At 32.4% G+C, this 18537-nt stretch overlaps 2 protein-coding genes across 3 annotated transcripts; both read right to left on the bottom strand.

The window, feature by feature from the left end:
- Nucleotides 1–276: 276 nt before the first annotated feature.
- Nucleotides 277–2148, bottom strand: LOC128172204 (sentrin-specific protease 5-like). Its single transcript, XM_052837985.1, has 3 exons — nt 1984–2148; nt 1336–1613; nt 277–430 (listed from the first exon to the last, which is right to left on the bottom strand). The coding sequence occupies exons 1-3, from the start codon at nt 2146–2148 to the stop codon at nt 292–294; spliced, it is 582 nt and encodes a 193-aa protein (XP_052693945.1). The 3' UTR covers nt 277–291.
- Nucleotides 2149–2427: 279 nt separating this feature from the next.
- LOC128172199 (uncharacterized) lies at nt 2428–16931 on the bottom strand. Of its 2 annotated transcripts, XM_052837981.1 has the most exons (3): nt 16807–16931; nt 5227–5391; nt 2428–3151 (listed from the first exon to the last, which is right to left on the bottom strand). In XM_052837981.1, exons 1-3 carry the CDS (start codon nt 16812–16814, stop codon nt 2428–2430), a joined length of 897 nt encoding a protein of 298 aa, XP_052693941.1. In that variant the 5' UTR covers nt 16815–16931. The 2 variants fall into 2 exon arrangements, with proteins under 2 accessions (XP_052693941.1, XP_052693942.1); XM_052837982.1 differs by lacking the exon at nt 5227–5391 and having other exon boundaries at nt 16807–16861.
- Nucleotides 16932–18537: the final 1606 nt, after the last annotated feature.

The raw sequence follows: 18537 nt of genomic DNA, 5'->3' as shown, positions 1-18537 counted from the left end.
TTGTAATATTTTAAATACTGTGAATTCCTTATATTACGCGAGTACTTAATTCCGGGATCCTGCTGGTTTGTTTCGAATTGCGACAATATTAAATCGCGAACGGTGAACTTTTCTAATTATTTCTTATAGTTTTCAACTCTCAGAAAATAATGGCGAGATTTTAAAATCCGCGAAGGATGCTTCTCGCGATTACACGGATATTAATTCCTCGCATTTAGTAAGGAATTTACAGTATGATATATCTATCTTTAAATTTCTACATAAACAAACCATTCATAGGCATAATCTAAGTTAATGCTTTATATAACTAATCATAAGAACAAAGACGCCACAACTGTTGCCTTCTCTTTGACGACTTACAGCTTGATGGTCACTGCTCCATTTTTCCAACCCTTCCGGAATGTATCTTTCCCTCGTGTACATGTACTTCCTTTACAAAGAAAAAAGGAAAATAAATAACTACAAGAGATTACCACATCCTTTGTTTAATAAAATGAGTTGTCATTATCATATAGTGTTTTCAATACTTATCCAAAAATGTAATTCACTGAGTAAAATAAGTGAGCCAAGAGTCCATAAATACATGTTAGTTCAAATTATAAATTATATTTTCCTATTTTCCTTTATCTTTTTTCCTTTCCTAAACAGTTAAGAAAGATATTATCATATCTACAAATGTTATCTTGCTTCCCTAAATGATTTACATAAAAAAACAATATCTGGGTGTTAGTCACAGAGTTTTAAAGAGGGCTTGTTGGCCATTTTAGACTTTTTGAGAAGCAGAGCTCTATATAAAAATATAAGGAACTATGCTAATTTAAAAGACATTTTTTAGACATTTACTTTGCTAAATAATACTTTACATCTTAACAAGCTTTTCCTTCAAATTTTAGGTAGATCTGATGGTTAGTACTTGACCATCCAGCCTCCTTAAGCAAGACCAAGATCTTACAATAAACTTTTTTGTAAACAAAGTTCGGGTCGTTTTGATGACTTTTTATTACATTTTGAGTGCTGATAAAAAAACTATAAGTATACAAATTAAGTGCGACAAGCACTAGAAACTGTTTAAGTTCAAAACCAACTAGCAAATAGATGTTATCATGTTGAGACAATTTTAACCAGGATACATAACCAGATTGTGAATAAATCCATAGAACAAGCTTTGTAAACATAACAAAGAATCTCTACTTAATTTTACAGATTTTCATATTCGTATTTTAGAGCATTGGAAATACCTTATTGAAGCATCATATAAACAATAAAAGTAAAAATCTAAAAGTTTTCTTTTCATAGTGAGACCATGCAGCTGCATTACAAAGTAGCATATTTTACCTCCACTTGTGTTCGATGTCCGGATGTTGGTGTCCTAGGGGATCCAACACCAAAACTGTTTTCTTTGACACACTGGCGACCAAGAGAATCCAGTGGTGGTTGCTGCAAATGGGCGTCAGGATAAAGGCATAGGAGGAAAACTTCACCTTTGGGTATAACCAGGAAAGGTAGTCCCTCCTGGTCCATTTCTCCATTAGAAAGCAAGGGAGAATGAAGTCTTCATTTTTCTGTAGTAGTGTCCTCTCTCTCTGCAGGAGGCCAAGATAAGCATGTATGATCTGAAATCATTAAAAAATCATTCATTTAAGGCACAAAGGTCAACACATGTTTAAGAAATAAGGAATTATTCTTTGAGTACTATGAGGTGATCAAACACATTAAAGCCCTTATTGCTTTTTGAAAGATTTGATCGCAACAAACCTTATTTTATCATCTCATAATATTCAAAGAATGCTTCCATATTAACTATCTATATATAATTTTAAGAAATTGTGCAATTTAAATATTCAAATAGTCATTGCTGAAATGTATTTGGCTATAATTACAAATAGATTTGTAGTGTTATCATACAGACACTGAAAAATTTAAATAAATATGAATAAATTGTTATTTATCATGTTCCAACTTGTTGTTGACTTGTTGACATACCGAATCATCCAGCCAATTCTGACCACCGAGGCAATGGAGATCTTTTCCTGTAATGGAATTGGAGCCAATAACCAATTTCTTCGATGCAGGCAACTTGGGGAATGGTCTTAGGGACACCTTTTTCCAGATGATTCGGAACTTCATTGATTGTCTCCATGGTTTCATGAAGCAGCATCCTTGAAGTATACGAGGACACCACAACTGCCGTTGCCAACATTGCTGAACACAAATTGGTGTGAATATCTTCAGTCTTCACTTCCGCCAGAAGAATCTTGAAGACATGGTCGTAAAAGTCTTCATTCTCGTCATGTGTATCAGCAGTGAGTGACAGTCTTGGGTTGGCATGACACTCAGGGATTTGCAATGGAAAGGTGATTTTTGGTAGTGCCTTGGATGTCACCGAAGTTTGGATTGCTGCCAAATGTCCTGCATCAAAGAATTCTTTCAGTCTTCCTCCGACTCCCTGCAGGGTCCTATCTGACAAAACTGGTGATGATGATCTCGTAGAAGCCTCGTCTTCATTTGGCTAAACTTCATGTTGCACCATCTTAAAAGACACTCACTATCACTCTGATGTTCATTTTTCTGGGTTTCCTCTGTGGAAACTGTCATCACTGGTGATGGCTTTTTCACTCGATCCATCAAATGCCTTGGTCTTCTCCTCTTTAACTTGAGGTTTCCAACGCTGCACTTCAATTTTAACACTGTTCCGGATCTGTCCATAAGAGTTGCAACTCCTTTGGATGAAACATCAGAAATGGTGTATGGCCCAATCCAATTCAGTTCTTTCAGCTTTGACTGTTTCCTTTGCAATTTCTGGCAATTCCTCCTATACACAATGTCCCTAGGTGCAAACGAATTCTTGGCAGCAACTTTTCTTCCTTGATCTTCTTTCATTTTCGTCTGGGCATCCTTGATGTTTTCCTCAACTATGTCGTGTAAAGTTTTCCTGTACTTCATCAAGTTTTCAACAATGTCTTCTGTTGCTTCTTTCGGTGTTTCCATTTCTTTGAGTTTCATCTCTGCCGGAAGTGTAGGAGACCTTACATATGCTATCTGGAAAGGTGAATACTTTGTCGTGCGGGAAATGGCCTGGAGAATCCCAAATAGGGCTGGATCGAGTTGCAGATCCCAAGAGTCAGCATCCTGGACTAACTTCTGTAGTGATCTGTACATTATAAAAAAAATCAATAAGTACCAGTACAATACGTATATGGTATTATAATTACAGTGCATTGCCTTGTATATGTTGATGAAAGGAAGAGAGTGTACAAGGTGTGTCAAATCCCCCTCAACCAGGATTTTGAAAAGACAAATGAGTATATATTTAAAACAAGAGAAAAGCTGTCAATGGGACAGCAAACCAGGTTTTCTTTTGTTTGAACAGTCTCCACAATCCATTTGTCAATCCTGAATTGATGAAATCTACATTTCCAGAGAAATGGGGTACTCTATATGCAATTTTCCCCCCAAAAAATGACGAAGTATTTTTTACATATCTTATCAAAAATCAAATTCCTAGCGATATGCACAACTCTGATGTAGGTACAATCGATCTGCAAAACATCAACATCCTATCTTAAAAACTGCTGGAAGAGTTATCCATACAATATGGTACCCTTTATGCAATATTTTGCCTCAAAAATGACTAAATTTGGATACAACTATCACCAGTGTTCAGATTTTAAGCCCATCAAATATATATATATATATATATATATATATATATATATATATATATATATATATATATATATATATATATATATATATATATATATATATATATTAATACAAAAAAAACATCGTTTAGGATTTTTATCAATTATCATCTCCGTCAAATTCTGCAAACAGAATTCATTGGAATTAATGGTGGCTCAATCTTTAATATGTAGTATTCGTGGGTTAAGCCCTAACCTTAGAATTTACATTCTTGACAAAAACTTATTATAAAAGATTTAGTTTTCCTACTGAAACTTATGTTAGAAGAAAACATTTCTTTAATGCTGAAGACTTACAACTCATGATTTTAAGGATCTTAATTCAATACATTCAGTTTCAATACTATACATGTTTTTCATAACCCCCCCACCATTCAAAATCCCGAGAAGCAAGACAAAATTTATTTCACTAGAGCATTAGAATAAAAGAAACAAGAGGCCAAGGGGCCACATCCCTCTTCTGAGCAATAATAGTCATAACTCTGATTTATCAGCATTATACAGTATCAAAATCAAAATATCTTGACAACTAAGTAGGGTGGATTTTGCTCAAATAATTAAAACTAAATGTCATTAGACAGTAATACCCGCAACAAGTGTTCGCCCCCTAAATAACACTGTTTTGTACCAGTTTTTGTAAAAATGAAGGCCACATGCAAGTTCCAGTAATATATTTAAAAATTACAATTTTCAGAAAGGATGAGATCCCTTACCATATAAAAATACACTTTATGTACAATTTGGGGTTAAACTGTTTGCATGTGAATTTTAAGTTAATCAATAATCTTAACATTTCATGTCAAAGAAAGTGGTCTATATGATTATTACAAACAAAATTAAATTATGCCCCCTCTCCGCGGTGGTTGCCGGCTTTAGATTTGCTTCTGTGTGCCTACATGTACATCATCATGTGCAGAGATTTAGAGACGGGGTGCAAGTGAGGGGTCCAGACCCTCTCTCCCCCCCCCCCCCCCCCGGCCCCCAATGAAAATTCATATATAACAATACATAATGTAGTAAAATAACCAAAAATACACTTCAGATCCAAATGCCCTCACAAACATGTAAACACTCAAACCTGCAATTGCACTTCACTGTTAGGTAACATTATTTTGGGGGAAAATAGTATATTTATACTTTGTTTATTTCAAAAGGGAGTTTACACCACAATACGCAGGTGTCCTGTACCACCTAAAAGCTGAAATGTGTGCTTTACATTGTCATTTACCTAATAAAATAGTGCAAAGGGTTTTGAAGAACAAGTAATTGATAATTGTCTGAAGTTACATACACAACACAGGCCTGCAGGTCTCAATAGCGGGTACTAGTTTACCCAGCTCTTTGGTTAGATGCATTTCAATTTTCTTTATTTCAAAGAGTTTTGTATTCAAGGGGTTTTTTGGTGACTAAGGATAATAATTGTTACGTAAAAATTATGTATGTCCCTGGAAAAGTTATAACCAGCAGACACTGGGCTAAAATCATTGATTACAATCATCTTTCGTGTACATGTTATACTTACAGTACATATTCCTTCACTTGGTTAGTCAACTTTGGCCAAAAATATCTGGCTTCAATCGTGTTAATGACAGATATGATACCTTTGTGACCATTATCATCATGACATTCTTTAAGAATGTTCAGCTGTTCCTCATCATCAAAGATAACCAGGACGGAGATCTTGTTCCTAAGAAAAAAACTGTTACTTAAGAATAATGATTTTAATGCCAACAATACAAAAACAAGAGGCCCAAGGGCCACATCACTCACCTGAGCAACAATTGCCTTAACTCTGTTCAAATCATCAGTACAGTATCTAGTTCAAAATATCTTGACAATTAAGTAGAGTAAATCTTGCACAAAAAGTTAAAAAAAATCTGCAACTTTTCATCCACATATTTTTATGGTAAGTACCAAGCCCCTTTTGTTGTTTTAGTATTTGTAAGAATATTTTTCTCTATTCCTATTTGAAACCCCGGCCCTTTTGTGGCCCCAGTGACCCTTCTTTTTTTTTTTTATAAATTCTTTTGTAAAAAAAGTTCTATACCCCTTCCTTCCCCCAACATTGTGGCTCAATCCTATCCCAAGGGATCTATTTGAACAAACTAAATGAAACTAAACTACCTTAGAATGCTTTCCACAAGTAACAGTTTTTCTGGGTTACTGGTTATATAGAAGATTTTACAAAGTTTTACACTACATAATCCTTTGTAAAAATTAATCTCCCCAATGTAGCCCCACCCTACCCCCTGGGACCATGATTTGAACAATATTGAATCTACTCTATCTGCGGACGCTTCCACACAAGTTTCAGCTTTTCTATATATATTCCTGTAAAAATTCACACACCCCCGAGTGTGGCCCAATCCTTTCTCCCAGGATTATGATTTGAACAAATTTGAATCTACACTTTATGAGGAAGTTTCCAACCATTTGTTTCAGCTTTTCTGGCTAAATGGTTTTTGAGAGGAATATTTTTGAAAAAAATCAACTTTTTTCAAAAATTCTTAATTATCTCCCCTTTAAACAGAGCCTGGTCCTTCATCTGAACAAGCTTTAATCCCCTTGACCCAATGATACTTTGTGCTAAGTTTGTCTGAAAGTGGCCCAGTGGTTCTGGAGAAGATGAAATTGTGAAAAGTTTGCGACAACTACATTAATGACAACGACAGACAACAGACTAATTTTGATCAGAAAACCTCACTTCAACCATTCAGCTAAGGTGAACTCAAAAGATGGACTACCTTAATTAGAGTAACTAAAATTTATGAGTCATGTTTGTGACACAAAAATAAAAATTTTTAGAATTGTAAACAAGAGGCCAACAGGTTTTAACGGTAACCTGAGTACCATAGCTCATTTACACAGACCTGTCGGAGGAATCTCAGATATGCATTTATATAATTAAGTTTCATTCTGAAAAAAATTTCAATATTGTATATACAACTACCTCCCTGCCTAAGATCTTTCAAAAAGGACTATATGACACCTTTAATTTTGGTGAAAAACTTTATTAATAAGATCATAATAGAGTGCATGGCCAGATATTGAAAAGGTCAAAGACTCTGATATGAAATAATTTTCAAATACATGTATTTGTTAACTTTCAAGATATTAAAATGTGGATATGTTTTCATATATTAACAAAAACAAGCATCACCAGGAGACAAACTCTTCCCAAAGGGCATTTAAACAAAAAAAACAACCCAATCAATTTTCACATCTCATGCTTTAGCTTTTCAATATTCAACTTTTGAAACTGCATCACCATCTGGCCTTTATCCAATTCATTTACATAATTCAATCCATTCTCATTCATTTTCATTCAAAAATGAAAGGATCGGTCTTTGCAAGTCACAAAACAATGAGAAAAGAATGTGTGTGTACGGACGGACGGAAAGACAGACAGATGGACCGACTGATCACTCTAGGGCACCTACAGAGCAGAGCCCTTAAAAAGTTGAACTTTGACAATTTGAACCACTCTTAACCAAAGAAATCTTATTAAAATTATGTTCTACAGGTATACTGTAGTACACATTAACATTGAATTAGTTTTGGTTTAACGTGGTCTTTGTACAGGAACTTAAACAAATATTGCCATTAGTGACTTTTCTAATACAATCATGAATATTGCCACATTCATGTATATCAAAAAGACATCCTTTGAAATTGTTGTCTAGTGGTATTGAGAGGTCCTTTTGATTATGTGGTCGCTGGATCATTACCACCAAATAATAAATATTTTTGTTTTCACTAAATTGAAGCATGGAAAGAATAGATAGTATAAATTACATGTATCTAATCTTCTGATTTTTTTCTCCTAATTACTTGTTTAATTCAGACTGAGTATGGGCACACCCAATATAAACATATCTCTTCAATAACACTATACATATACTCTTTTTACACTAACTAGATTCATTGTACTTTGCTTGAAATTAATTATCACGGTTCAGAATATGAACTGACCTTATACACAGTGTTTCTTGAATTTATGACAAAAAAATTGTTACAGACACCATTATAAAATCAGTATTTAGGTTTCAAAAATCATATTGCAACATGTACCGGTATTTGAAACTATTTATAGTAACTGTCTAAACAGGTACTTTCCATCCAAGCACAGGTGTAGGGGATATAGGGAAAAGGAACAATACCTCTTTAAAATTTTGGTTGAGTGATCAGGTGACCAATATAAATATGTTACCTAATGTAAGCAATATGAGATGTATTTTTTAGAATTTTATTTTTCTAAATACATAAATACATTTACAATTTCTGTATCAAATGATTTTTTTTTCATTTGTTTGAATGAAATATTAAAACACATCGTGACACATTTACCCTCATTTAGCATGCCGAGCATTTCTGTGTATAAAACTTTAATAAAGTTTCTTTTATCTTGACAGATGCAATTAGTCATTTCAAACTTTTCTTCGCTTTCTCCTAGTATCTTGCAATTCCTTATCTCAGAAAATTGATCATATAGGACTATATTACTTAATTTTCTCTGATGAGCTTGTTAACTTCGAGAAACTTGCAAAACATTAATAATCATAATGATACTTATAATTCCGTTATGTTGAACTTTATATTTCCACATTTGTATAATATTTGACTCACACTTGTTACAAAATCTATTCATAGTGTTATCAGACAAAGACACTGGATAATATTAATATTTTCATGTAATTTGATAACATTTTGAATTTTTGATTCAGGGGATATCACACACAAGAAAAGGTATGCCTTATTGAAATATTAATTAATGGCTGAACAGTTTTGAAGAAGGTAATGCATATCAATAGTTGTACCGAAATGTTTTATTTGACTAATCTTTTGAAAATTGGACCCAATTTTATAGACCATTTTATGAAAAGGTCTGACCTTAAGGTAGTCCTACACAAGTATACACTCTGCACTCAATGAGCTGAATCAATTAGGATAGCCTACTCTTAAATTAAAGATAAACAATACATGAAAATTATTGAAAATATGAAATTTGGAAAACGTCGACTTTTTAAACTCAAATATCAATTACTTGGGAATTAGAACTGGATTAATTAAAAAGAATATAAACATTGGCTCTAACCATATCACATCAATATCTTTGCGCAAACTGTACCCATAGTACACTAACATATTAAAAAAAGTTTTAGTAAAACAAATGATCTGTTGTCAGAATACTTTTCAGGGCATACGCTCTAAGCCAAGCAGACCAGGAAGAAAATTTTTCGTAAAAATCACATGTTGTTATAGTATATTCTGCTTGTAGGCCTGTCAACACTCAACAATGTAACTTCAATCATTTCTCTCTCTGATTTAATATAAACAACACCATTCTAATTGCTTATTATCTATTTACACATTCTTTACAATAAAAGCATAAGCAATATCAATACTGGATATCTAATATATGCTATGTAAAAGTCAAACCAATATTGTAAAATCTGAATTATGATGTAGAGCATTACTCTGACTTCTTTAAATACAGTGACGTACTGGTAATGGTTACAAAGAAGTAGTTGATTTATATTGTTAGGACATTATGGGTTAAACTAAGGAGTACAAATTCATTATGCATATAGTTAATGTCCTTTAATGTCATTTTCCAATACTGTATTCCAAGTTCATGAAAAATTGAAAAGTAGTATAAAATATCCTTAGATATATAAGCATAGCAAAGTATTTATCTAATCTTTAAAAATCCCCGTTTTGCACACGATACTTTTCTTCACTAGATTTTCAAATGTGTGCAAAAAGGGAACAAATAGGATAATAGCTATTAAAAGTTATCTAATAAAGGAGGTTAAATAATCAACAAACTAACCATTTTGAAGATCTACCAATATTTCAAAGATATGGTTCATTTTATGATAACATATAATCTAGCTATCATTAGGTGAAGGAAATCTCTTTAAATATCTTCATTCTTACAAATTTCGGTCTTTCCGACAGAGTACAGTAGTCTAGCTTTTATTTAAAAAAAAAAAACCCTGGTTATACAAGAATGTTGTGAGTTTAAGGTATTTGTATACTCTGCACTAGATGGGTTCAATTATAGAACGTTTTAAATTATAGATACATAGGAAAAGATATATGTTCACACACTAGTTTTTGTTATCAATTCTCTGTAATGTGAACCTCCTTGCAAATATTATTGACAATAGTGAAATTTGCAAAACTTCTATACTTTCTAACAATTTTTAATTATCAAATTTAGGGAAATTAGAACTGAATGTATAAAATAGAGTATTAAAATTTGTTTCACCCATATCACATCAATAATTTTAGCATGCAAATAGTGGTAAATAATAAATTGAAGGATTAATGTATCACATATCAAAATTAGACTTTGATACACATTCAGATTAGAATCAAACAATTTTTTAAGATAATGTTTTAAATTGTGAAACTTACACACCATTTTTAGAAGAGTTTTACTCATTGTCACTCTTTCTAGATTACATGCACAGCAGAAATGACAGACATTCAAATTATGTGAACTAGTAATCATAGTATATTTTATATTTAAATATTACTGATATGAAAAAAAATTGGGTTCCTTTTCACAGATTTTTCCTCTATTTTCATTCAATAAGTGCAGTAACATATCATGCATGATATATACATATATTTATATAATTTATTTGTTTTAACTGAGTGGATACTAAATTAACCTTTAAGTTTGGGATGAGTATGTAGTTACCTAGCTGTTGTGTCTTTTGATTTAAAATTGATTTTTTTTTTGGGAGGGGGGGGTTGAATTATTTTTTTTTTAATACATTCAACTATGAATATGAAAGCTTACTAATTATAAAAACAATAAATTTCTTCATACAAAAATAAGTCTCATAAAAGAAAATGTATTTTAGCTTATCTATTTCATTAGAGGGCAGTGAGTGGAAGTAGTCATGGCTCTCCATGAAAACAAAGAGATCTTTGGGTTCTAACGAAAACAAAAGTCAATATTCATTAAACCTAAAATATTTGAATTTTTAAAAATTAAATCATATAATTTATGGTTAAAAATCATAAATATATTTTTTAGGTAGATCTGATCGATATTTTGAGCATCCAGTCGCCTTAACATTTTAGCTTGACTAGTATGACATTATTATTTAAAAGAATAGATATTAAGTACATGCAAAAATATATTACTTTTCATATTTATAGCTACCCTTTTCTTGTTGTCTTTACTTTGTGCAGCTTGCCAGCTTGCCATCTTTCAGTTTGAACCTTTACTCTGTTTTCTGATGAAGCGCTTTTCATTACCGACACTACCAGTAAGCTAAGAGTGGCTAAGAAGGTAATTTCTGACGTTACAGAGATTCTCCATGATGTCACTTTGCAGGGATGCAAAGATAGAATAACAATTAAATGAAACTTTATCCCAAGACCCAAATTTTTGACAAGTGATTAAATAATGTTATATAATTGGACAATTGTCAAAGTGACCAATGAGAAAAAGAAGAGTGCGTACCACCAAATTGCAAGTATAATTGGTATAAAAACAACAGGTGCATGAGGATTCAGTGTACCACCAAATTGCAACTATTATTGTTATAAAAACACAAGGTGGATATATTCGTAGGGGTAGGGGTGCCATTGAATGTCAAGAGGAGTCTACCTTACCCATTAGAAACCATAAATTACTACATGTAGGTATTAGAGATATATTATCATGTAACCAAACAGCTGTAACTGTTTGTATTCTGCAATAATTATGAAATCAATGTGAACATGTTGAACATATTGAAACAGTTTTTTTCATTCAATTAATGGCATTGCATGCATGCAGGTATTATGCACCTTTACAAAACTAAGTATAGGATATTATATGAAAAAAATTATCATATAAGGTGACTCCGATGGGGATTAAACTCACAGCCTAGCTGTCCGACTGTATGATCATGTTTATAAAAACGAACATTCTACTGATGGGTGGAACAAAATATAACACTTTAATTTAATGGCATGAAATTAAAAGAAAAACGTTTACATTTTACACACTTTTATAGAGAGAGAAATATATTTAGGTGTGCATTATCAATTAATGCTTTACTTTCTATATTATATACTGCCCTATAAATATAAGGAATCAAGTGAGTCATATCCAAAGAGACTCGTAATTGGTCCTGTGGTAAACAATGATATTTGAATTGTTAATATGATAAGCCTAGAGTTTAAATTGATAAAATTACAAATAATTTCGAAATAATGAGATAATTGAATGTATAATTTCGGATATCAATCGCGATCTCCTTTAAGTTTGCAAACAATTTAAGTTTCACATTTGAACATTGGATAGACAATTTCTGTTTACATGCAATCTTATCTTAAAATACCGATTAATTATATTGACAAATTCATAAATGTTTCTTACTCTATGTAAGCAGGCATAATAATATAACTGAAGTCAGATTTGATTACAAGTCTGTATAATAATATACATATTTTTCTTAGTTTCCAAAAATATCACAGTCAACAAATTGGCACAGTCTATTATAGATAATAAAAATTATAAAAATTTTGTAATAAGAAGGTAAACACTTAAGATACGCAGATTCAACAAGAATCTGGATGCACAAGGAGGGTGATAATTTCATTGATTAATATTTTGGGTGATAATTTCATTAATTAATATTTTAACCATTCTGCATTTAAATATACTGGTATGTTGATATAAGAGCATGTTAAACTATGGAATGAGTTTGGATTTGTCATTATTATGATATTATATTATTATATGTTATTATTATAAAAGGACAGACAATACTTTTTATGCACAGTATTATCTGTCCTTTTTGCTAGTTCAATGACAAACAATACAACATACAAAATAAATGTAACCGAATAAAACCATATGCGTTAACATTTTAATCATAAATAAGTATTAACAATTTTATTTAATTTATCCCTTTAGGCCCTTTCCACCAAGCTTTTAAGTTTTTAATAGTAGAATTATATTCATGTACTTCAACTCTCTGGATAAATACCTTGAAGTTCTAATATTTGAGTTATAGCAAGCACAGCTCGCCGGCTTTCAGCGCCGGCGCGAAGCGAGCTCTACCGACAAGGCGTGTGTAAATAGAACCAATGGTTTCCAACCTCACGTTCTCGCGAAAATCAAAGTAAAACTTTTGAGAAACATAATATGTTTTACGGTGTGACCGTTGGGGCGAGCGCAGAAGGAACCACACATTTGTTATCATTGATAAATGCAACCAGTGGACTTGCCCTAACCAAAAAACTTGGGCTTTGTTTGAAAACTTTTACCGCCGCAAAGAACCCAAAGTTATTAAACTTTTATTCCAAGGCTTATACACTTAAACAAACTACCAATGGGCAGTAATAAAATGTTAAACAGACTTATTAAAATATACAGATAAACACAAAGCCGTTTGGTTTTTTTTTAATGTAAATACAATTATGTTTTATCATTCCCTTTACCTTTTAATAATGATCATTAAAATCAGTAAACAATAAATTGTGTGTCTGTGTTATTTCTCATTTTGTTCCTTGTTGTTATATGTCTTTTAATTACTTTCCTCTGTGACATCAATTTTGTTTTTAATCTTTTTAATTTTTGTACGCTATATAAGCGTTGTAGACATTTCAAAGTGTGTTATCCAATATTATTATTTAATTATTATTCATTATTATAATTATAAGGTTTGGCCACATATGCAACTATAACAAATACATGTAGATATTTTAACAGTTTAAATATTTTCATTTATTTATTCATTCCAAAATGACGTGGCTGCACGTAGATCTAATAATGATTGGACTTTTCTTTTTTCTTTTCTTTTTAAATAATTTTTTATCACCTACCTAACGTATGCACAAATGTTTGGATCAATATGAAAGTAGATTTAACATGGAACTTGCATGTGTATTTACTGAGCAAAAAAAAAAAATCAAAACAAAACTAATCAGCCAAAGAGTCACCGTTAACATTGATACTGAGTACTTTCTACACGTTACATTCAGTACAGATGCTTGATCCACCTCTAAATTTATTGCTGGAAATTATATAGCCCGAGATCACTGTGACATCATACTTAACTTTTGCGCTTGACAGTTTTCGTAAATTGTGGGACAAATTCGGGGAAGGATATGACGTCCTATGTCAGCAAAAGTTCAGATAGGTACAGTGTTTTACGTAAGCATATGTGTTGTTTACTTTAATGTTTTAAAAGGATTTTTTATTGTTAAATGAAAATGATGTATATGCAATTTACAGGTAAGAATTTTCCGTAGAAACGCTTCCTGTTCCACCCTGTTGCTATGCAACGCAAATGATTATTGGGATATGTGGAACTTTTTCACGTGGCCTCATAAAAATTTCTTTGAACAATGTGCAGATATCAACTCGAATTGTCTCCGTTCGTACACGTTGTCTATGGAGCTCGCTACGCGAGCGGCGCTTCGCGCCGCCTCGCTGCGCTCGCTATTAGATGTGTAGTTTTTTTAAGAACATCATGCTTTTTTAAAGTAAATAAAACAGTATACTTTGCGTACTTTTAATTCTCAGGGGGGGTTTAAAGAGTCAGGCAACACTTAACCAACGTCAGCTTTGACGTCATAATAAGCACTGATAAGTGGAAATTACTCAAATTGAAGTTATTGTAAATCTGCTGAAATGACCAAAATCCTCTCAAAATCTTGCAAAGGCTAAGCTTAAGATCAGCTGAAGAATAAGGACATTTTTTCAGATACAGGAAACAGCTGTAACTTGCACTCATTTGGATGAATGCTCACATTTGTTTTATTCACTAAAATTGCGGTGATTTCCAGGAACGTACACGTAGCATCGCCTTTTTTTAAAGGGGGTTGGGTTGGCGGATGGCAGCCTCATCCAAAAAATCTTTGCAAGCAAAAAGAAAAAGAAATGATGAAAAAATTCCATTTATCACATGCAAGGGGGGGGGGGGGGGCTAAAGACTAAAGAATCAAAGGCAATCCTTTCCACTCTTGTATAATGCTTATTGTGAATCACAACAGTTGTTTGAACAGAATACTCCCTCCTGATATGGCTCAATTTAATTTTTAACTAACAGCATTGATGGCATAAAAAATTTACTGTCAGTAACAATACAAAAATTCAAAACGGCACTTAGAGACTGTCTATTTAAATACTATCTTAAAGAATGGAATTCTAAATTCAATGTACACGCTGACAAACAACTAAGTTACTACAGCACTTTTAAGCATAATTTTGGCAAACTACCAAAGATAACTTAAAAATTGAGCAGAGGAGAAGTTTAACTCGTTTTCGCATTTCCGCTCATAGATTTTAAATATTGAAAGAGAACGATATCAAGACATTCCTTGACAAGATAGATACTGTAATTATATTTAGATGTAATGTCAAATCAGTGGATGATAAAATTTTGTTTTATTGTCATGTGATCGTAATAAGGCATTAAGAGATATTCTGTACAATTAAGCTAATGACTCTAGTAAAAATTTTCAATACATGGACAATGACCAACAATTATACTGGCTTATGACAACAAATAAATTGAAGATTTACAATTACTTGCACAACTCAGTGAAATGATTCTTAAAGGTGGAATATAATGGCTATAGTTATATATACATATATAATATGCAATGTATTTACTTTAGAGTGGTGGTGGTGGGGGGGGGGGTTGTTATGTTATGTATTATAATCATACTGGCTTGAACACTTTGAGTACAAGTAGACCAGTCTACAATGTAAAATGACTAAAATTATGATGTAAAATCTAACTTTTTAATAAATTTTTTATTACATAAAATTCAATAACAAAAGATCACAAATGTTAGGTGAAGAGATCCTGATGCAAAAACTGCGGATTATTTTTTATTTACCGGTTATGTTGGTATCAGGAGAAAACGTACCCAAGAGAAAACGTACCCAGGAGAAAACGTACCCGGGTACGTTTTCTCCAAGAGAAAACGTACCCTATGCAAATTATAATTATACTACTTAATAGTTTTTAATACTTTTAAATACTATTTTCATAATTAATATCTAGAAATGTAAGAGTTTTATAGATATATGAATTTAATACTTTATAATTTTAAAGGGGTTGGACATATTAAATGATTTTCAAATGCTACTTTTATGCAAATTTAAATGCATAAATGTATAGAAATATATTCATTTTATGAATAATATCTTTTTAATAATTGTAGCAACTTTAAGTTTAGTTTACATTACCTGTCATAAAGTGTTATCAGTCTACTTCTTCTAATTATCCATTTATCGGTAGCCTTACCAATTTGAGTTTCTCTATGCGAGATCCCCTAATTTTAATTATAATGATAATCAATTAAATACCTGAGCAGTTAATTAATTATTATGTAATATTATGTATTGCCTCCCCGCGCAGGAGGTAGAAATATTCACTCTCCACACATTATACATGTTAGTGGCGTCGGAAGCAAATTGACTGTTCAATGTTACATTTCGTAGTAGTTTCCATATATATGAATCAAACAAATATTTAAAAGACTTCAGTAGACTTGGTTTTATTAAGCAACTTTGTTCTATAGATAAATTTCCAAAAAATGTTTAAAATAACGCGATATCGACTTCTTGACATACTCATCATTTAGTTCTCCAAATGAGATTGCAATAAAAACTTATCATTTAACGGTTTCGTTTATGGTGTATTAATTGTCGACTAATTAAACTGCTCAGGCCATGTTCGTGTATGTGTATGTTACAAATAATTATCTTAATAATTTAAGTACGTGACTATGCATTTAAAAACAACAACAACAAATGATACAAATGTTCATTGTATATTTTATTTTGTTTCATTTAAGAATATCTATGAAAACCATTATTTATTATTTTCATAGGGTACGTTTTCTCTTGGAGAAAACGTACCCGGATACGTTTTCTCCTGGAGAAAACGTACCCTATAAATTGGGTACGTTTTCTCCTGGGTACATTTTCTCCAGCATTCATTATGTTAACCTGCCCACCCTCTTGCGGGACAGGCTAAAATTGCATGAGACATAGGCCAACATTATCCTTTTCATAATTTTATATTAAACAAAATTAAATGTATTTATGAAACATACGTGAAAAACCTACCTTTTCATAAAGCATAAATCAAGACATCTTCAAAGTACATCATTTGATGAACCGGTGTAATGAAGAATAATGACCCCCGTAGAATAATGACCGGGGGTCATTTTTCGACGTAGAATAATGAACCTCCTAGCTGAAATATAATTGGTTTTTTCTGAAGAAAAAATACCCAGGGTTTTGTTTTCTTCATGTTAAACATGTAACAGTTCCTTGCGTTTGAAACATTCATTAGATTTAAAATTGGAATTTTCACTACAAATTAAAATGTAAACAAAATCTTTGTTTACATAGCAAAGAATTGCAAGTGACTTGCTTATAACTCAACAAATGACACTCAAGTTTTGGTTGTCTATTAAAAATGCCTTACTGAAGCATTATTAACATTAAAATCGGAAAAATAATTTTTGACTAAAATCGTAACCATGCCCCTTTAAGATGACAACCATCCCCCGATGCAATACGCCAATGTCTTGTTATAACGGAGGGATTTTTTTATTTTCTTAGATATATCCCTTCTCTCACTTTAAGTTTATTTGAATATGAATTATAATTTCTGTTACTTTCTGTAAACTGCAGCAGTAAAAATTACAATAGTGTAAAGACTATTGCAAAAATAATAAAAAAAAATATACTGAAAAACTTTAATCTACAAAGGGGTCATTATTTTACAGGGGTCACGTTTCTTCATGTGGAGTGTGCTCATTTTTATGAAAATGACACTTATTCTTCAGGCAAAAGGGTCATTTTTCTACGTAGAATAATGACCGGGGGTCATTAATCTACGTCGAAAAATGAACCCCGGTCATTATTCTACGGGGGTCATTATTCTTCATTACACCGGCAAAAAGCGAATATAAATCCTTCTTCGTCAGCACGCACGTTTGCTACATGAAGTTCTACTTTCACTTACAAAACGAAAACAAGCGGTAAAGGAGCTTCTGGGCGGTTTTTTTTCAACAACTACACATAAACATTGTAATATTTCCTACAATAATGTATAGATAGCTGTGATTATTTATTTAAAAAGCAGGTAGAACCTTATCTTATAAGGAAAAGGCGGACCTTATATGTTAACATTAAAGGTCCGGCCGGACAAATTAACGGGTTGAACCTTAATTATACGACACCGGGCAGCGCTCATGATATTACAGCAAACCTCTACTATTCCCCCCCCCCCTCCACAAGTGTTGGAGAGAACCTAAGGTACTGGTGCAGGGGACTGGTGAATGCCAATTATAACGGTGGTTATTATCTTATTAGCTGAGACTGTGGATAAGCAAATGAGACATAGTGACCTGGGTGAGTGAAACCTGAAAATCAACTGCATTCACTGGTCTAGCATTATGCTGTCCCTGACCTACATGCATAGACTTTCTAAATATACAGGTTGGCTATCTGAGGATTGGCATCCGCGTAGGTCCGGCGGGCATTGGATTACTGGAGATGAATCCTGGGTTATAACAGAGACATAAATAACATTATGTTATCTATGTTTCTGGTTATAAGGGGGTCAAAGTCCTTTAAATTTGTCCTGCCTCATAAACTCAGGTGGGTACCTTGGCAAACGGGGTATTCTTGACAGTCAGTTTTTGAGACTCGGTGGAATGATTTAGGAGTTCATTGTGCACACTTAGAAGTATTTTTGATAAAATAAAATCCAGTAATTTAAAAGTTAACAAGTTATTTTGTATTTTAGTGCTTGATAGAGCTCATAAACTAGGAACATGCCGTAAT

This window comes from Crassostrea angulata, chromosome 2, assembly GCF_025612915.1.
Source record: "Crassostrea angulata isolate pt1a10 chromosome 2, ASM2561291v2, whole genome shotgun sequence".
NCBI lineage: Eukaryota > Metazoa > Mollusca > Bivalvia > Ostreida > Ostreidae > Magallana > Magallana angulata.
This window is presented reverse-complemented; position numbering and strand designations above follow the sequence as displayed.

Bases quoted from the DNA above. Each gene is read 5' to 3' on its own strand.
- LOC128172204 (XM_052837985.1), bottom strand. From the start codon at position 2,148: ATGAAACCATGGAGACAATCAATGAAGTTCCGAATCATCTGGAAAAAG. The intron at 1,614-1,983 runs GTATGTCAACAA...TAATGATTTCAG, and splicing joins AGAATTGGCTGGATGATTCG to ATCATACATGCTTATCTTGG. The intron at 431-1,335 runs GTAAAATATGCT...TTCTTTGTAAAG, and splicing joins GACATCGAACACAAGTGGAG to GAAGTACATGTACACGAGGG.
- LOC128172199 (XM_052837981.1), bottom strand. The intron at 3,152-5,226 runs GTAAGTATAACA...TATAATGTACAG, and splicing joins CAAGTGAAGGAATATGTACT to ATCACTACAGAAGTTAGTCC.